This window comes from Erythrolamprus reginae, chromosome 5 (genome assembly GCF_031021105.1).
Source record: "Erythrolamprus reginae isolate rEryReg1 chromosome 5, rEryReg1.hap1, whole genome shotgun sequence".
Classification (NCBI taxonomy): Eukaryota; Metazoa; Chordata; class Lepidosauria; order Squamata; family Dipsadidae; genus Erythrolamprus; species Erythrolamprus reginae.
Genome location: NC_091954.1, coordinates 83,954,603 through 83,968,102, shown reverse-complemented (window position 1 = coordinate 83,968,102; position 13,500 = coordinate 83,954,603). Strand labels below are relative to the sequence as shown.

At 36.4% G+C, this 13,500-nt stretch overlaps 2 protein-coding genes across 10 annotated transcripts in view; both read right to left on the bottom strand.

Moving 5' to 3' along the window:
- The window catches only part of AGFG1 (ArfGAP with FG repeats 1), a 33,414-nt gene extending 29,562 nt beyond the window's left edge, over positions 1 to 3,852 (bottom strand). For 2 of the 9 annotated variants that reach the window (XM_070753319.1, XM_070753321.1), the window contains exons 1-2: positions 3,571 to 3,829; positions 248 to 341 (exon numbers count right to left, since the gene is read on the bottom strand). In XM_070753319.1, the coding sequence (XP_070609420.1) occupies positions 248 to 341; positions 3,571 to 3,806 (330 nt within the window). In that variant the 5' untranslated portion in view covers positions 3,807 to 3,829. Of the gene's footprint in view, positions 1 to 247; positions 342 to 2,152; positions 2,262 to 3,005 lie in introns of those variants that run through there. The other 7 variants (XM_070753325.1, XM_070753322.1, XM_070753326.1 and 4 more) reach the window with 7 other exon arrangements.
- Positions 3,853 to 6,673: 2,821 nt separating this feature from the next.
- Positions 6,674 to 13,490, bottom strand: MRPL44 (mitochondrial ribosomal protein L44). Its single transcript, XM_070753318.1, has 4 exons — positions 13,230 to 13,490; positions 10,048 to 10,516; positions 8,278 to 8,456; positions 6,674 to 6,964 (listed from the first exon to the last, which is right to left on the bottom strand). Exons 1-4 carry the CDS (start codon positions 13,391 to 13,393, stop codon positions 6,793 to 6,795), a joined length of 984 nt encoding a protein of 327 aa, XP_070609419.1. The 5' UTR covers positions 13,394 to 13,490; the 3' UTR covers positions 6,674 to 6,792.
- Positions 13,491 to 13,500: the final 10 nt, after the last annotated feature.

Sequence of the window (13,500 nt, the reverse complement as noted above, 5' to 3'; positions counted from 1 at the left end):
GCATGAATAATAAAGAGGGAGGAGGAAAAAGCTGAAATGCATCAATGAAACTTAGACAATTTGATTCACACTACATGGTTCAGATTAGAATTCAACTTCAGCTCACAAGTACCATAGTACAAACTGTACGTACAACCCTCCAAAAAGTTATGTTATGTTGAGAACTTGTATTATCTTTTTGACTAGTATAAGGCACTCATTAAAATTGTATTATCCATCAATTTATTTATGCATTCTAAATACTTACTTCGTTCCCATGCTTCTGAAGAAATTCTATTTCTTGCTGTGTGAATGTGGTCATTGAAATAGACTTCACTCTGTGAGGTGGATTTAAACCTCTCCTATAAAATATTTTTTTAAAAAAAGTGATTGTAGAAATCTTTCAAGTAAAATAATTTTAACTACAGTTTAAAGCTATTAATGATAAAAAATAGTATTCAGTAAAGAGATATGACAAATATGAAAATTTCTTAATTTTCAAATAAGTTTTTATTCAAGTACTGTAGAAAAATTGGGCCTAATAATGTATTTGTAAATAACCTTATAATTCTCAAAGCTTGGCTATAACTATCAATGTTGGTTCATTAGTTAGTTCTTTTAAGACATTTGCTTTTAAAAAAAATATAAGCACTATATAGCTTTTGGGAATTCCTATGGATACAGATCTTTTAGTCTGCTTTCTTAAAAAGCTCTTATTTGAATCTTTCTTCTAGTAAAGTGTTCATGTTTAAATTTTGACTAACGATATGGGATGTAAAAATGATACAGAACTCAAAATTCGATTATTTTGATTATGGAGAAACCAAATATTAAATTTTGATATAAAACTATGGATTTTATCTTGCAATTATATTTATCTATTACAAATTCCAGTCATATCAAAAACTAATAATTTCATTTTCCCACTATTCTGACAGTTGTACCTTTTGTCTCAATGTTGAATGTTTCTTAAAATATTTTTATTTTAATCCTATAAAGATATTGGTTGTCATAATAAAATATAGCACAGCCATTGTTATATTGAGTTCTGTAAAACAAAACGTCATGGTAATTCAAAGAGAACAGATTTAATCTTTTCACTTTTTGAACCACTCAATGGTTGTCTTGAATACCAGTGAGAGAACTGTGCTGACTTCGATTGGGAGAGACATAACCTTCACTAAGAATTTGTTTGCAAATGATTTTGATATATACAGCACACACACAACCATTAAAAAGTATGCTAAAAAATAAAAGTTCTAGAAACATAAAAACTTGGGAATTTTAGTCATTATTTTTAATAGAATCAGACAAGAGAAGAATTTCAATTATGAAGCTCATAAACAAATATCACAGTAGGACAGCATATGCAATCTGAGGATCTACAACTAAGTATGCTTGCTTTTTTAAAGGTTAAATACAAAATGTCTGTATTTATTAGGACATTATAAAACCACCATTATATAAAATTGCTATATTGTTCTGTGAGGTATTAATGACTTCATGGCAGCAGTTTAACTACTTGTGTTTGAATTGGTAAGGGATTGCTTGTAAAATTCAATTCAGTGGGATTCTTAACAATTTAACTATTGATAATGAAAAAGGTTACACTCAACTGTCACACTAAATATTTCTAAAGTTCAGCTTTGTTTTTACATCCCCCATTATTTCATCATTATTTCATAATACCAACTTCACAACATTGATTTTTTTTCAATATAAAATACCGGTAAAACATATTGCTCATTTTGAAAAATTCAAAAATTTGAAATCGCAAATCTCCCATTTCTCTCCACATATAAACCATTTTCTTATATAAGCAAGATTCTGATCAATTTACACCATAGAGATAATTAATCTTCATCTAGACCTAGAACATAATTATGTACGGTGGTATAATTTTAGTAAATAATGTCACATATGATCAACCTAAGTCTGCCTATTGTAACATGACATTCTTGAAAAAAATTATAAAAGTACTGAAGATTACATATTCAGGACAGCTGTCTAACTTCACAGAGAATGAAAACTAATTTATATTCTTTCAAAATTATGCGCATGGTTTATTTACTATGTAGATAAGGTGGTAAAAATATAGTAAACTCTCTAATTTAGAGATTAACAAAATGTTTACATTGTTTCCTGCCATAAGCCCTTAAAGTAATATGCTTACTTAGTATTGTTATTGCTTCCTCAAAATGTTCTCAGTTGTTAGTTGCGAAGTAAAGCCACAATGTATGGATATCATTGCTCCATGCCTTCCTGTCCTCTACCATCCCCATTGAAGCTTCCTCTTCTATTTTTATATATTTTTAGAGTGTCACTGATTCTCTTCCCTCAGAAAACTAGCACATCAAGCTTTCTTCCACCAATACCATTTTGCATTGCTAAAATCCATATTTTATGACATACATCTGGAAACAAACTCTCATTTTTAAGCACTGTTGCGGAATATGTCCATACTAGGTTATTTCCCAAACTCTAGTCTTGTACTTTTTCTCTGGTGATTTCACTTTATCAGCTTTTGGCTTTCTGGTGGTCTCTCTCCAGGTGGCCCAGTCTTTTCAATTGCCTGCAATAAAACGCTTTTCTATTGGGTGACCAATGTAACTGTGCCATCCCATTTCTCCCTGCAGGTATTGTATTGCCTTACACACACACAGCCCATATTAGTATTTCGGGGAGAAGGGAAGAATCCCCACTTCCACTTTTATTGGGCTGGTCATGCGGGCCCAAGTTCTCTATCCCAGTGTTTCCCAACCTTGGCAACTTGAAGATATTTGGACTTCAACTCCCAGAATTCCCCAGCCAGCGAATGGTGGCTGGGGAATTCTGGGAGTTGAAGTCCAAATATCTTCAAGTTGCCAAGGTTGGGAAACACTGCTCTATCCTCCCAACGGAGGAGCTCCTCACAAACCCCCCTTCCCCTCCTTCAGCCTGAGTGGGCTTTCTCCCTCCTCTTGCGCTGCCTACTTAGAACAGCTCGACCGTTTCCTCCCGCCAAGCGGCGGGGCTCCTCAACTCACAGGATGCCGGAGCAGGAAGTACAAACGAAGCTGCCCACCGTCATGTCGGTATAGGTGGGGCCGCGCTGGTCGCAGTCGAAGCACTTGCGGTTGGGCGGCAGGCTGCTCATCTCCCTCAGCAGCTTCAGGTGCTTCTCCTCCTGCTTCCGCTTGGCGCTCGCCGCCATGGCCTCCGCCGGGCGGGCGGGATGTGTGCGTGAGGGAGCAAATCCCCGGTCCGCTCGAGAACGAAGAGGAAGGCGGCGGCGCAGGAGAGGCGGGGAGGACCGTCCCGCTTGAGCGGGCAGCGAGTCAAGCCAACTGAAGAGCGAACGAAGCTCGCGCCCGCCCGCACGAGCCCAACGGGAGGACGGAAGAAGAAAAGGGTGAACAGCAGAAGAGGCGAACTCGAGCCGGGCCCGGGGCGGCTGAATGACGAGCCGAGGCGGAACCTTGCACTATACTTCTTCCCAGGCACGACGAGTTAGAGGAGCGCCGCGGACGCTCTGGCCACGGCGAAAAGCGCCCCCTTCCGCCCGGGAGGACTCCCCCGTGTCTCTTTCCCCCCCTCTCGGGAGCCGCTTACCTGGCATGACCCTGCAAGTCACGGGGCAGGGGGCGAGACGCAATCTGAAGTTGGGGACTTGTGACGTAACGGAAAGGGGTTGCAAAGAAAAGGTGTCGGCCGAAAGGAAAAGAATCGGTGAGCCAAGCCGGGGCGGTGAACTGACGGTGAAAGGTCCGTGGCGAATACCATGTGTTTCCAAGAATACACAAAGAACTTCTTGAATTTGAATTAACCTGCAACCCCATGATCTCCATGGATGGGATCAGAGGATCATCCTGATCAGGATAGTATAGAGCAGTGTTTCCCAACCTTGGCAACTTGAAGTCCAGATATCTTCAAGTTGCCAAGGTTGGGAAACACTTGCGTAAAGGACTCGTAAACACTACTTGGGGAGTCCCTGTGGCTCCTCCCAGCAAATAATATTCAGGAGCCTAAGGCTGTTGTACATGGAGGCAGCTACATCGCTTTGATTTGTCATAGTCGATGAGCCCAGTCCCTATTGCTGGATGAGCCTCTTGAATCCCTTCTTTCTGCTCCACCCTACTTTTGCTTGTCTCCTACCAAAATGTTACCCCTACTTTTATGCTATATGAGTCCAGGCAATGTGTCATTTATCCAAGAAACAATAGTTCAGCAATTTATTAATCATGCTTCCCATCGCACTGATTTTGAGTGATTTGATTTTTTTTTAAAATGGAAATGCCATTAAGTGACTTTGAATGGGGTGAACCCAACCTGTCACGCACCTAGCACTATTTCTTGGTTTTATATTAATGTATCAGGTGCCAGCAATTTGCAGAAGCTATGAGATCAGAGGCAAACTTAGTTTTATATTTGACTTCTTTTTATTGTCTTGTATTTTATGCTTTTGTAAGCCGCCTTAAGTCCTTCAGGTCTGGGCGGCATAGAAGTCAAATGAATAAACAAACAAACACATATTTATATGATCATTATTGCTTGGTTGGATTGTGGCTCAGACACAAGCAACTAATTTATTTTATTGTTATTTTGTTTATCTGTGCTGCCGCTTCCTTTTCCCATTTCTCCTTGATCTAACATGGACAAGCCTTGGTTTCAACTTTTGGTTTCTGCAAAAGCAAAGGTTATTTATTATAATATTATATTTTCTCAAGTGAACATCTGGCTCTGAAGGCTGAGTTGTATATATATTGCTGGTTAAATAAGAGTCGAAACATCCTTTGAATTCCTTCCTATTTCTTAAGACCATTTTATTAGATATTATTTTTTTTTGCTATGTACATACAGGTAAATATACAAGTAATAGTCTTTCACATGCAAAGCTGTGTTTTATCACTGTGTTGACTCTTTCCAAACACATAACTGTTGTAAAATATTCATCAGCCTCATTCTCATTAAGCTGGAGCTTTAGGTTTCAGAATTATCGGCAGTATGTACACAAGGGATATTGTATGTTTTATCATACAAAGTATATTTCCAGAACATCAAATAATTTCTATAAAGCTTGAAATAGTATTATCTATGAAAATATATTTATAACGTGAATATATATATACAATATGATTTATTTCATTCTAGTAGAATTCCCATGTCAACAGAGCCAAGGTGGCGCAGTGGTTAGAGTGCAGTACTGCAGGCTACTTCAGCTGACTGCTAGCTGCATTTTAGCAGTTCAAATCTCACTGGCTCAAGCCTGACTCAGTGTTCCATCCTTCCGAGGTGGGTAAAAGGAGGACCCAGATTTTCTGGGGGGGGGGTGGGGGCAATAGGCTGACTCTGTAAACAGCTTAGAGAAGGTTGCAAAAGCACTATGAAGCAGTATATACCGGTAAGTCTAAGTGCTATTGCTATTTTCACAAAGAGCAGGTGTAGTAGAATTATTAGGTTGGTAACAGTACAGAAGCTGTCCTTTTCTCCTTCAATCCTATGTAAAATTGGTATATTATTCTATAGCTAATAGATGATGTCACTTTAAGGATGATATTCAAGAGGTTTGAAGACTACATATGCATCCCATCGAAATGAAAGCTGAAATAGAAATATGTTCAAACATAGGTGAATGTTTTTAAAGCTGTTTAAATGTTTAAAGCTGTTTAATGTTTTTAAAGCTGTGGTTTTCTAAATATGTGTGGGGTATCCTTTGAATGCATAATTGGAATATGTGATATTGTACAATCACTATTTGTTCTACTGAGATTTCACATGAGAAATGCCTAGTAGATGCTCACAGTCCTTGCAAATGTATTTAAGAGATTAGAAGCTTTGATGGAAATTGGGTAAAGACTGCAAATTACTGAGACACAAATGCATGAATTTGAACCTGGGTAAAGAAACATCCAGCCACAAATTCACTTGGTTGATCATAAAGATGGCACAAATTTCATTTTAGTTCACCATAAAGAAATGAAATATATAATCCTTTTCTTTGGACAATGCAAATATTCACAGTACCATATATACTTGAGTATAAGCTGAGTTTTTCAGCACAAAAAATATGCTGAATAATCTGACCTTGGCTTATACTCGTCACTGACAGTGCTCGGGTGCTGCGATGGCTCGAACGCCAGCAGGGACATTTCAGTTATACGACTCTTCAGGGAGCGCATACAGGTGAAGAGATACCCCTGCAGAGCATCCGGCATAGGCGGCCTGATGACATCAGGCGCTCTGTGCTGGCAAGACGACAGAGTGGCAGGGAGGCGGAGCAGCGGGGGATTAAGTATTTGCATTTTTTTTTTTACCTGTACCTGCCTTGGGGGGACATATACCTGACTATGACGGCAGTGATGGTGATGACTACGAACTCAGTGATATACTTTTTAAGTTATTGTTAATACCAGATTGTTCTTGATTACCCTCTTTTAAACTTACAGAGCTAGTTTACTGGTTTTCTTTGAAATAAATATTCTAAAACATTTAATCTACTGATGCCTCAATTAATGTAATTTTATTGGTTTCCATTTTTATAAGTTACCAGTAGCCACTGCATTTTCCACCCTAGGCTTATACTCAAGTCAATAAGTTTTCCCAGTTTATGTGGCAAAAGTAGGTGCCTCGGCTTATAATCGGGTCGAGTTATACTCGGGAATATACTAGGAAATGAAGAATTGCTTTTCAAAACAATAAAATGAATGCAGTTATCTTATGAATCCTTTAATACATCATTTTTATTCAAAGCATTTTAATTTAGATAAGTGAACAGAAAAGAAAAATGTTCTTCCTGAAATGCATATTGCTTCAAACAGACCTGATTTTTTTTGCCTAACTACTGCTAATAGCTTTTTCAGTTTCCTTCTCACATTTTAAAGAAGGGTAATGCCATGGTTGTCTGTTCTCAGTGAAGCCATAAAGTTTCCGCAAGGCCACACGAGCAGCTTCTTCTTCAGCAGCCAATATTGTTTCACCCGTACCTTCAGCTAGAAGCTTCTTATCACTGAAAAGAGAAGAAATATCTTTATGAAGTTAATGATTATGCAACTGATCAGTCAGATAAGGCAACCTACAGTCTGTTTATCTAATAACTAAGAGAAAGCCTTAGTGTAAAGAGTACATAGCCTCTTTGTAAATCGAAGACTGAGAAACTGGTAGCTCAAATACCTCCTTAGATATAAAATTAACTCAGCAGGCATGGCCTAATACCATGAAAAGCAGTTTTAATCTATTGTTTGATCTTTGTATAAACCAATTTTAAAACTATTCTTCTGCATTTCTGTTTTAAGAAATCTGTCTAATATCTTTATTATTACACTGTTCTGTAGTGATTGTATGAAATGTATTGAAATGAAAATTAATAAATGATGAAATATTAGATGTGGACTTTGTCCTAGAAAACAATAAAAATACAGTATTAAGAAAGATGGTCTGGAGTTTACACGAAAAGGACAAAAATCAGAAAATTAATATCTCTGATATTCAGGACATTCAGGACTCCACTATTCAGGACAAAAAAGATCAAATATAATCCATGAAAAGCAATGTAGAAGAAACAAGACTAAGATAAAAACAAGGTAAAAACTAAATTTAAGTCTCCAGTCTTTTCAAGGCTTGAAACCCATAGCAGTAGCTCAAAAGCAATTTTAGTGAGCTTCACAAGAGTAAGTTATGATACTGTTATTTCTGAACCACATTGCAAAGTCATCACTCCTGAAATAAACTGAAGGGTGACAGAAACAAGTCTTTTCATGTCAAAAACCACTCTTATCATATAGAGATATAAGCGGGAAATAGGACAATGAATAGCACTTATTCTTTAGAGAACAGAAGCCAACAAAAATATATAACTCTTTACAAGCTTTGATACACACTACAAATAACTGGGAATATGGGAGTCCCATGGGATTGGGCAGCATATAAATCAAATAAATTAAATTAAAATTAAATATGAAAAGCTAGTTTGGATTTTATTATCACTTATTTGAATTTTAATTGGAATTCTAAACCCTATAGGATCAAAGTGCCAAGGCAACCTGAATTCAGCATGTTTATCAGTGGCGGCATACAAATCTAATAAATTATTATTATTATTATTATTATTATTATTATTATTATTATTATTATTATTACTATGTGGAGGCGTTCTGCTCCCTATCAATGGACATATACTAAACTGCCTAAGTTTATGCATATTTTCTATTTTCTACATGAAATTCCATTCAAGCATATGTATGAAATATGCATGCATATGAGAAGACAGGCACACCTTCAATACATAATAGCAACTCAGAGTTATCCTGAAATATTACTAACCAATATAACCCAACAAAGAATAAGGGTAAAGCAGTGGTAGCTCCTGACTGCCTGGTTAGTCTTGGTTCTGGAACAGTTATATTCCTCTTGGCCAGTTCTTCCAGCAGCAAGCCCATGGGGTTTATAACGTTCCACATCTCAAACAGTTCCTTTCCTATCAACTGAGGGATGAAGAAGTCCTGTAAACAAACATTAAAAAGACAATATTGTTTGAGTTATTTTAAAATAATAGTAATAATCATTATTGAGATAGCTAATACAGACAGACTTGAACCTGCAAACATTTAGCAACTGTTCATTCAAAGTTATAACAGCACTGAAAGAATGATTTACAACTGGTCCTTGCATTTATAACCATCTCAGCAAGTGATCAAAATTTGGGCATTTGGAAAGTGGCATGGATTTATGATGGTCACATGGATCATGTGATGGTCATCTGCACTCTTCCCAGCCAGCTTCTGACAAGCAGAGTCAATGGGGGAAGCCAGATTTGTTTAATGACTATACTGTATACGGTAAGTCTCTTAACAACTGCAGGGACTCATTTTAAAAACCATGGCAAAAAGATCACAAAAATAGGTCTGGCGTTTAACAACCTACCTTGCTTAGCAACAGAAATTCTGATCCCAATTATTGTCATAATTTGAGAATGCCTAGGGTATGTTTTGTAATGCTTAGTTATTACTGTATTATAACATTACAAATCTATTTTACCTCTCAAGCCTTGAGATATTTTTTATTAACTAACATAACATAGCACAACACAACACAACAAATGGAGAGAAATGAGTCTCTAGATTAAAATGGCAGAAGTAGGCACTTTGCAAAATAGCTTGGGAGACAAGCAAATATGACATCATGTTTAATTTTCATAAAATAATAAAAAATAAATGAAATTAAGCAGTAAGGAAGTCTATAAACTATGTCAAATATAAACCTTCAGAAATTATCTTCCATAAAGTCAACTCCTTTGAAGGATAGTTACAGAAAATAACATTTCTCAACTACCAAACTAACTACCTAATTAACAAAACACCACTAGATATTTTGTGAGGCTTCTATTATTCATCCTATAAAGTAGTATGGGCACTGTTGGTGTAAAATAAACGCTTTCATAGCCTCCATGTAATCAACAAATAAAGCATAATGCTGGATTAAACTTCTAGCAGTATAGATCTAGATTTCTACATGTAATTTTCCAGTACTTTCCCCAAGTCTTTGCATATTAGGAAGAAATAATATTTTTTAATATTAGATTTGTGCCATTATAATATAGTTTTTTATCGTTGTTGTGAGCCGCCCCGAGTCTTCGGAGAGGGGCAGCATACAAATCTAATAAATTATTATTATTAAATTATTATTATTATTATTATTATTATTATTATTAATTATTTTAATATGTGTTCTGCTAATCTAATTTGCAAATTTGTATCAGAATATTGCATCCATCAAAATCTTGTGTCAAAAAAAGTCTGGATCACCAATTTCAATTATTTTTGAAGAAAAAATGTTGCCAAAGTTTGCTAGTGTGACAGTTGTTTTTACAGTCTCTCCGCTAAGTAATCCTGTCTATTAACTCATTAAAACAATTTTATCTCAATCTTACTAAGTAAAACCTCAAAGGCAATTGAAGATTAATCTATTACTATTACGAATCTAAACAATATGGTATATTTTCTTTTGCATTTTACCAGCTTTGTAATCTTGGATGGATACAAAGAACTTTTTTTTTTGCTAACCATAACATTACATTCTGTAATAACAACTTACCCTGACAAAGATCTCTGTCCTTTGAGAGCTGTTACCTTGAAGCAAAGCTCCTATTACAGCAAAAAAAGTCTGCTGCAGCACCTCAGGTGGCACAGGAAATTCTGCACAAAGTGTCAAGTCTTGCAAAGATAGGTTTCTAGCAATGTAGGATACTGTTTCTTCACTAGTGAGATAGTTAACAAGTGCCTCAATGCCAGCAGGTGGCATTTTTGGAAAGGCTTCTTCAAAGCATTGTCTGAGATAAAGGTGTGCAAAGGAAGCTCCCTGTAAAGAAAGTTCCTGATTGTCTTTAAGATTAAGAGCAAGGTTTTCTTTTTCTAATCCAAGTTGTTGGCGTTTAGATTCTTCATTTTTTATATAGCAAGGATTAACAAATGCAGTTTTGAGTTGGTGGACTGGAAATGTCTCCTGTATCCGGTGGCCAAAAGCTTCTATTTCTGCATGGTAATCCCAGTTAGGCTTCTCAGACCTACATAAAAGGAGAGCAGAAATAGAGAAACAAATATATTAAAAAACAGCCTAGTCAATACAGATTTCATGGCAAGACTAAGGCTATCAAATATCTTATTCTAACTATTGTACTCTTAAAAACCAGTACTGGAATTCTGGTTGTATATATTCAGTTTCAAAATCTTCACTATGGAAATCAAAGATATGTCGTCGCAAAGACAATTTCAGAGCCCAAACTGATTGCAGTGAACAAACATATTTCAATAACAGAAACTTCTATATATTTCATTTCTTTGTCTCATGTTTTGTCCAGAGGTTTATAAAAGAACTTGCAAGTATAACATGGAAATGAAAGTCTCTACAGCTTGTATCACAATATTATAGTATTTTTGTTAATTCATATCATTTACTTCAAATTTTCTTATGCCAATAGAGCAGGTTGAGGAAAACTAAAAAGTCTTGTTTCTGGTCAGCAATATTATATTGTTAATTCCTGAAAAAAATCACATACATGAATATTTCACTCTTCCATGGGTTAATTTAGACTCTACAAACCATATATAAGTAAAACAATATGTTAATATGCTGGTAAAGACAGTTAATCTAATCTAAATATATTTTTCAAGATAAAATAAACCTGGTGTAAATTGTATTTATTTGTTAAAGTCATATCCCATTTATCCCTAAGACTTCAAAATACTTTTCATGAATTTCTTTCTGTATTTTTTTCCTATATAATTTCTGTGGCATAGGATTGGTTGAGGAAAAAAAGCAGTTAAGTTAATTAAATGATAAAATGACATCTAAAAACCCAACTTGCAGAGTTAAGTCTTACTGACAGCAACAGTCTTATCAAAATTTATTACCATATTTTGAGTCAAAGATGTCAGATACATCCACAACATTCCAAATTACCATTCAGGTACTGACTTGAACATGGCTTTTAATATGAACCTTTTGTTGACCAAGTCTGAAAGGTAAACAAGAAAAAGTAGGTGGGACTGGCTACAGTTATATTTGCAAGCAATGTGTCTCTTTTTAAATAAACCACTAACAGAAGGAATGTTATGGCTTAATTTACCATCATATAATCATCCAGATGATTTATGAGTAATATTAGATTAAGAATTTAAAATAAAAATTGCTTAAAGAAGCACCACAACTTCAAAAGCACCACAATGTTGATGCCATTGTAAAGTGTGAAAGCAAGGAATACTTTAGTCTCTTGTTGTAACTGGGAAAAAATGTAAAAACTGGTTTACTTTTCAATATAAGATACTCCACAAAAATCCTAAAATTGTGTCAACTAGCAATACCACCGAAATATAAATTAACAGAGAAGAAATTGAAATAACAGATTTTATCTCCCTAGATTGAAGGATGGATTTTATATAATCAAGGGCTTATAGTCAAGAAAGAAATTTGCTATGTGGGAGAAAGATTATGACAATTTTAGACAAAATATTAAACTGCAGTGACATCATATTTTAGGCATTAAAAGAATTCTATACTGTAAAAGTTATGATTTATCAAGCTATAGCTATGGCTGTAAAGGCTGGATTATAGGATGAATAAAGGAAAAAAAACAAAGAAAAAACCACAGTGGTGCTGGAGACATTTGTTAAGCATATTTCAGACTGCAATGATAATAAATAATTCAACACTAAGTTAAAAAATCACTGTTTACTGGAATGCCACTGTTTAGTGGAATCACTAATAATGAATTTTCTAAAATAAATTTACAGACTTTAACTTTGTCATTATGGGGTACTGAGTGTAGATTAATTTGGAAAAAAAACCCAGTAGAATCAGGTTGCAGCATAACAAAACTGTCAAAAGTGAAGGGGGTCTGAATACTTTCAGAATGTACTGCATATGTTGGGTAAGTCATAAATTGACAATTGCATTACTTTCCTCTATCTTTTGTGTATCATCACTGAAGATTATTTTAAAAGAACTGAAGCACCTGTTTCAAAGACTGGTTTTACTTTATTTGTGTTTAATCTTGCTGCTGTTATTTAGACTTTAAATAGGAAGAACAGGGAAACCTCAAGTCAAATTCTTATGTTCAAAAGAGTTTTTCCCCTTTCCACTTTTTTTTAGAGTATGCCACGTTAAACCACTCCGCTCCTCAGAGAGGGATGGCATATAAATCCAATTAATAAATAATAAATAAATATTCTCAACTGCCTTAAGCATTTGCTTGCATGCCCAGAAACCCAGAAGCTTTTAAAACGTGACGACTTTAGGAGTGATATTCAACTCCCAGATTTCCCCAACCAGAATTTTAACCCAGAATTGAAGGTCGTTTATCTCAAAGCTACGTTTGAAAAACACTAGTTTAAGTCAAACCTCCATTTACACACAGGCACACCGTGCTCGTCTTCTTGCAAACTGAATACACTCTAGAGCAGAAGTCTCCAACCTTGGGGACTTTAAGGCTTGTGGACTTCAACTCCCAGAATTCCTCAGCCAGATTTGCTGGCTGAGGAATTCTGGGAACTGAAGTCCACAAGTCTGAAAGCTGCCGAGGTTGGAAATCCGTGTTCTGGAGGATGCCTGCCTCTTGGCCTCCTGCTTTCTCTCCCAAGCAGCATAAACAGCGACTCGAGCTGGAACTTCTTCAGACCTTGAGACCCCAAGCTCTGGCCAAAGCTTGCGTGCTGCGAAGAGAAGAAGCGCTAAACCTGCACCTAATTCCCGTGAGCCTCTTCTATCGGAGACCCTCTTACCGGCGCATGGGAGGCTCCAGCAAGCGCTGCTGCTCCCGGTAAGCTTGGAGCCAGAGCTTTTTGTTTCGGCGCGGCTGAGAACGAAGCAAGGCGGCTCCATTCGCCGCCACCAACAGTCGCTGAGAAGTCTCGAGAAGCAGCGAGCGTAAGAGCATCGACGCCATTGTAGCCGGGGAACCCTCAATTGAGCGCCGGCTGGAAACTCGTGCCACTTCCTTTCTGGTCCGGCTGAGTTCCGGACCTCAGAGCGGACTTCTAGCGAATGAAAACT

Bases quoted from the DNA above. Each gene is read 5' to 3' on its own strand.
- MRPL44 (XM_070753318.1), bottom strand. From the start codon at position 13,393: ATGGCGTCGATGCTCTTACGCTCGCTGCTTCTCGAGACTTCTCAGCGA. The intron at 10,517-13,229 runs GTAAGAGGGTCT...CCTTTTATGTAG, and splicing joins CTGGAGCCTCCCATGCGCCG to GTCTGAGAAGCCTAACTGGG. The intron at 8,457-10,047 runs GTAAGTTGTTAT...GTTTGTTTACAG, and splicing joins GGACAGAGATCTTTGTCAGG to GACTTCTTCATCCCTCAGTT.